Source organism: Brassica rapa, chromosome A02 (genome assembly GCF_000309985.2).
Source record: "Brassica rapa cultivar Chiifu-401-42 chromosome A02, CAAS_Brap_v3.01, whole genome shotgun sequence".
Classification (NCBI taxonomy): Eukaryota; Viridiplantae; Streptophyta; class Magnoliopsida; order Brassicales; family Brassicaceae; genus Brassica; species Brassica rapa.
Genome location: NC_024796.2, coordinates 23,398,371 through 23,404,370, shown reverse-complemented (window position 1 = coordinate 23,404,370; position 6,000 = coordinate 23,398,371). Strand labels below are relative to the sequence as shown.

At 31.8% G+C, this 6,000-nt stretch overlaps 1 protein-coding gene across 1 annotated transcript; it reads right to left on the bottom strand.

The window, feature by feature from the left end:
- Nucleotides 1-968: 968 nt before the first annotated feature.
- LOC103853785 (bax inhibitor 1) lies at nt 969-2,694 on the bottom strand. The gene is made up of 6 exons (XM_009130694.3): nt 2,459-2,694; nt 2,012-2,155; nt 1,847-1,938; nt 1,574-1,760; nt 1,335-1,490; nt 969-1,259 (listed from the first exon to the last, which is right to left on the bottom strand). Exons 1-6 carry the CDS (start codon nt 2,570-2,572, stop codon nt 1,209-1,211), a joined length of 744 nt encoding a protein of 247 aa, XP_009128942.1. The 5' UTR covers nt 2,573-2,694; the 3' UTR covers nt 969-1,208.
- Between the last annotated feature and the right edge of the window lie 3,306 nt (nt 2,695-6,000).

Sequence of the window (6,000 nt, the reverse complement as noted above, 5' to 3'; positions counted from 1 at the left end):
GAATCCGAATCGATAAATTCTAATTACCCGAATGGGTTTAACTATCTAAGACCCGACCCGACCCGGCCCGGCATGATCCGAACCGATCCGGAACCGAGAATTTGAAATTACCCTATCGGGTCCTAAACTCTTAGATCCGGACCCAAAAGAACCCGATCCGAACCCGACCCGGCGACCCGAATGCCCAGACCTAGTATCCGAACTCTAACGCCTCCGATTCTTATGCCAAGGAGATGGAACTAGGTGACAAGCAGATCAAGATGAAGCCCAATCTGAGTCTCGAAACATAAATCGAAGGATTTATGACTAGATTAACAAATTAGTTGAATAGTCTAATCCATTTAAACAATTTATTATAGTGATTTGATAATCAAACATAAAATTAAGAATCCAAAAACAAACTCTTGGAAAGTGCTCAGCCAAAATTTTATATAAACCACAAATCTCTTTCAATCATGTTTTAAAAAGATCTTCAAAAATTACATTTTTACTTTAAAAAGCAAAATACCTAAAACACTTACACTTAGATTTTTAGAAAATTTGAAAGTAAACAACTAAATATCATCAAACCTACACCAAAATTCTACAGTAAATTTTTATACAGATATATTGAGTAAATCTACAATATTTACCTCTCATTCCAATCAACCCCTAAAAATTATAAATATGATTGTCACGTCTAACTTAGAAATATTTTTTAAAAAGAGCAAAAATATAACAAACTTGATCTTATTTTATTTTAGGTTGAATTGCAATTTCGGTTGATCTTGGATTATACTTGAGCCGAAAGAACGACCCTAACGAAAACGACACTCATTATTTTCCGCTTGACGTTGATAGCTTCACTTTCCTTGCGAGACCACACGTTCCTACATAGCAACATTCTTTGAGTCGAGCCACAAGCGGAACCACAAGATAAAGAGGTCCAATATTTGCTTTTCTCTGGCCTACCAGAAGCGTTATCAAACTAGCAAAAACGTAGCTCCCAACTGATAATTTTCAACAGAGTTTCAAGATACTGATCCATTCACAATCTGGAGTCACTAAGAGGAATACACAAATAAGTAACATGTGTTGTTACCAAAACTGTTCCAAACAAGTAAAAAACACCAACGCTTTCATGTATGTACTTATAACACCCACTCTTTTTTATTTTTTGAAACACACATAACACCCACTCTATTAGCTTTCTTTCTCACTTTTTAGTCTCAGTTCCTCCTCCTCTTCTTTTTATCTTCTTTATCTGCCGAGTTCTTCAGCTGTATAACAGAAAGCCTCATCAACAAGGATATCTTTTAACAGATAAATCAATATCACGTAGGAAATAAACTTACCATAATGATGAGAACACGAACAAACACAGCTACAAAATCGGTGAAAAGAGTCAACGAATGTTTCACGTAATCCATGTCACCGAGGTGGGCCTTCTCTATAATATCTTGAGTGTCCACCACCATGTATCCCACAAAGATCAAGAGTCCAAAGTAGAGCTGCACCACCATATCCATATCAATATGAGGAATCTGGAAGAGAAATAACTACAAAAAGAGTAGAAGGAGACGCTTATTGGTACCTCAAACTTAAAGATGGATGCAGAGCCACCAAAGATGGAAGAGGCAAACTGAAGCCACATTAGCATTGACAAGCCAGACGAAAGCAGTCCTCCGAGGTAGAGGTACTCTCTGCGTCTTGCCAACATCGCTGCCCCTGAGAAACAGATAAAGGCTATCGCAGTTCCGACAAACGCAGTGATGAGGATGCTGAAGTAACAAAAGAAAGATAATAACTGTCAGCTCTGAGAGTGGTCTAACAAAGAATAGAACGATAAATAACAACGGTAAGTCACCTTGGGTCAAAATCAACTGCCAGTTTGATCAAGGGACCAACTGAAGCACCTTCGAGAACAGCAGACAGGAACAGAAGTGAAAGCCTCTTTTGCTGCACCAAGAGAAACAACAACGTCAGGATACAACAAGAAAGCACGCGACCTTACGAAAGAAAGCTCACGTACTTGCTCATAAGGAGGAGAGGAGAGCAGCCAAATCATGCTTCCAAAGCATCCAATGGTAGTGAGAATACCACCGATGTTCCAGAGCACGTGGAGGTAAGCTCCAAACGCAGACGCAACGAGAGCACAACACAGAGTTAGATAAACCTACAAACTCCACAAGAAGCATAACATCCCCAATTAATAAGAACACTCCTCAACGCATATCAGTATAATTACAAAGAACTAGTTCAATCTCACAAATCGTGTTCTCCACAGAGACTAACACGACGAAATTAGAAACCCTAGAAATTTGTAGGAAGTACAATCGCAACGATTAAAACAAAACTGAGATGCGATCGAGTCTACTACAACGATCAACACCGTGAAAACGGAATGAATCTCTGTGAATCGAATAACTAGCGTCTCTAATCAAGAACCGGCGGTTTGTTCGAGGAAGAAGGAAGTTACCCTCTTGAGATGATTCTGGACGGCGGGAGAGATCTGACGGAGGTTTTTGAGAGAATCATAGCTCCAGCTTCTGCTTCCTGGTTGAGAATCGAAGAAGGACGAGAATGAATCCATGCCTTTTGTTTTCTTTTGCTTTGAGAGGGGAAAAATTCACGAGATAATGAAACTGTCGCTGAAGAAGAAGCCTTCGGTATTTATAGGAGGAATCTAAGATTGGAGAATATTTGACGATAATGCCCTCGCTTCTTACGTGTTAATTACCTTTTCGGGGGGATTCAAACACGCATAGTTCCGGAAACTTCTTGAAACATCATGGAGGAGGTCGTCGTATTGTACTGAATCTTTGCCGCGAAACAAATCAGAGCCAATAAGCCAATAAAAACTAGCCACGTGGAATTTCGGCAATCAGTTTTCGCCAGGTCAAGAGTTTTCAAGCTTACGAATCATTTTCTGTTTGTGTTGGCTGATATTTTCTCGAGAAGAAAATTTCTTTATTTAGAATAATTATGGCTCCGAATGGTAACTGCGGTTTGAGCGGTACGGGACAAACGGTTTAACTGCAGTGCAGTTTTAACAGTTATAAAAACGTATAGATATATGGTATATATAGAAATTTTTGTTACTGTTAACTGCGGTGCGGGACGGGAAGTGGGTTACCATTCGTAGCCTATAAACAAGGGTTTTTGCACTAGATAACAAAAAAAGGATATAAATTAGCTAACAGGTAACAGTACTGTATAAATTGTGGTAATACCGAGCGTGCCCCTAATATACGACCTGTTACACGTTACACGTGAGCTGAACACATTGTTTATTACCACAAATGCAAAGAACTGAGGAGAGAAATAGAGAGAGAGAGAGTGTGATAATAATACAAAGAATCAAGAATATTCAACTACTATTTTTCTTTCCTGCAAAAATCCAAAGCGCTTAGATACATTTTATATGTTAAAAGATCGTCTCGTTCTAAAAAAGTTAAACTCATTCTCTAGTTGTGTCTAAAATTTATAGAATTTATAACCGGTTATAGGTATGATGTTTCGGTTTTATAGAATTTATAACCGGTTACTGATTCCAATATGAACTTCATGCAACATATATGTCTAATATAGGATCCCAATAATAATATCACACTTTCTTCTTCTTAATTAATATTTCACAATATTAAGTTTTTTACATCAACCCATACGCCGAAAATATTAAACGTTATATCTTAGGTTGGATAGTAGATAAAGTTTATCTTACAACATACGATTACTAACATCACAAAAACTCCCCTTTCTTGAAAGCACTTTCTTAGATATAATCATAACTCCTTTTATCACACCGAGTAGAAAATATCTTCGCTAGGTCTCAAAATATCTCCCTTTTATCACAATGGCGCCAACCATTTTAAAAAATTATACATCTCATCTCTCGTAAATTATTGCTCCTTCAATATGTATGTACATCAACTATGTCAAATTATAACCGGTTTTCTACATATATTGCTCTTCCTCTCCACTTGCAATCAAAATACATTTTATTCTTCAACCCCGGTAACAGGTAAACGTTTTCGTCTCAGCTCGAGAAGAATATTGACAGCACAGCACAATTGTTACATGGTTATGCAAATATTTAAAAATAATACATAGATCTGCAATACCACGAGAAATTTATATATTCAGCTAAATAGGCCTATAAACAAAGCTTCAGAAAAATATTATTTATACAGCTTAGTGGTGCAGAAAAGATATCCAGATATAATTTTTCATAAAAAAGATTCAGTATAATAATGCATGTGAAATTAGATGCAAAAATGATGGAATTGTCTGTTATACAAATTATAAATATAATATTTTTAATATTTTATGATATAATATCAAATTAATATTTAAAATAACAGTGTAAAAAATGTAATGAATTTTTTGACGTCATTCTTTAAAATTTTTAAAACCTTTAAGTTATTAACAAAAAAAGATCCATATAAATTTTGAGTTTTGGTAAGTAATTAAAGTATGGTATCTGGTTTTCTTTGGGCGGAAGGCTAAATTTAAAGAAAAATTGAAATGGGCTTCTAGTCCCTTATATATTAATTGAGAAACATTTGAAAAGATGTAACCTCAATTTTGTATTAATTAAAAGAGGCCCCAATGCATAGGTGTCACTCAATTAGGTAGTCAATTACATTCAATTGAAAAATAAGTAGGTCCACATTCGATTTTTATATGTTGTTAGATATATATAAGTTGGTCAAACTATATGATATAATGATATGATATGATATTTTCTTTCCTTAAATAAAACCTACGGAATTACCATAAATGACTAATATATATATGACAATTAATGAGTTTAATAATAAAGATTTGATAACAATGTATATCTCCTCCATCATTTTTTGTTTAATTTTATATTATTAAAATAAATTAAACAATCAAATTAGCTATAAAAAGAAAATTTAGATTTTTTCGTATATGTTATATTTTGAATTTTTAAAAACGATAATAAATGACTAAAACTATTAAAATTATTATGTTAAAAATTAATGATCAATGGTTTAACATTTTTATTATAAGAAGATACACATGATTTTAAAACCATATGAGTAAAAAATATCATTTAATAATAAAATAAATATATATATATATATATATTAAACACTATATACCATAAGATTACATAAATATTTTAATATTAAAACTTTCAATGAATTTTCAAGAACATTTATAAATTATAAACTTATTAAAGATTTCAGATTGAAAATTTTGTTATCGATGATTTAAATATTTTGTTATAAAACGATATGAACGATCATAGAACCGTATGATTATAAATTCTTATTTAATAAATAACTATACAAAATATACTATTCCTAGAAAAATAGGTTGGTCTATCTTAACTTATATTACACTTTTTATTAAACTAACTATCGAATTGATAAATAACGTACCAAAAAATGTTTTGCACTTTCTTAAATAAAAGCTACGAAATTACCTAATATGATTAACGTATATGTGAAAATTAATTATAATGAATAATAAATATTTGATAACAATTTTTGTATCTTAGTTCTTTTTTTAATTTTATATTATTAAAATATATTTAAAAATCACATTAAATATATAATAAAAACATTTATAATTTTTCTTATATGTTATATTTTGAATTTTTCAAAACGTCTATAAATTATTAGAAATTTGAAGATCCCCACTCTGAAAATTTTGTGATCAATAGATTTTTTTTTGTCATAATAAGTTACAAATGATCATAAAATTGTATTAATATGAACTTTTATTTAATATTATAAGAAGATACACATTATTTTAAAACCATATGAGTAAAAAATATCATTTAATAATAAAACATATATATTTATATATATATAGATTATACTATATACCATAAGATTACATAAATATTTTAATATTAAAACTTTCAATGAATTTTCAAAAACATTTATAAATTATAAACTTATTAAAGATTTCACATTGAAAATTTTGTTATCGATGATTTAAATATTCAGTTATAAAATGATATGAATGATCATAGAACTGTATGAT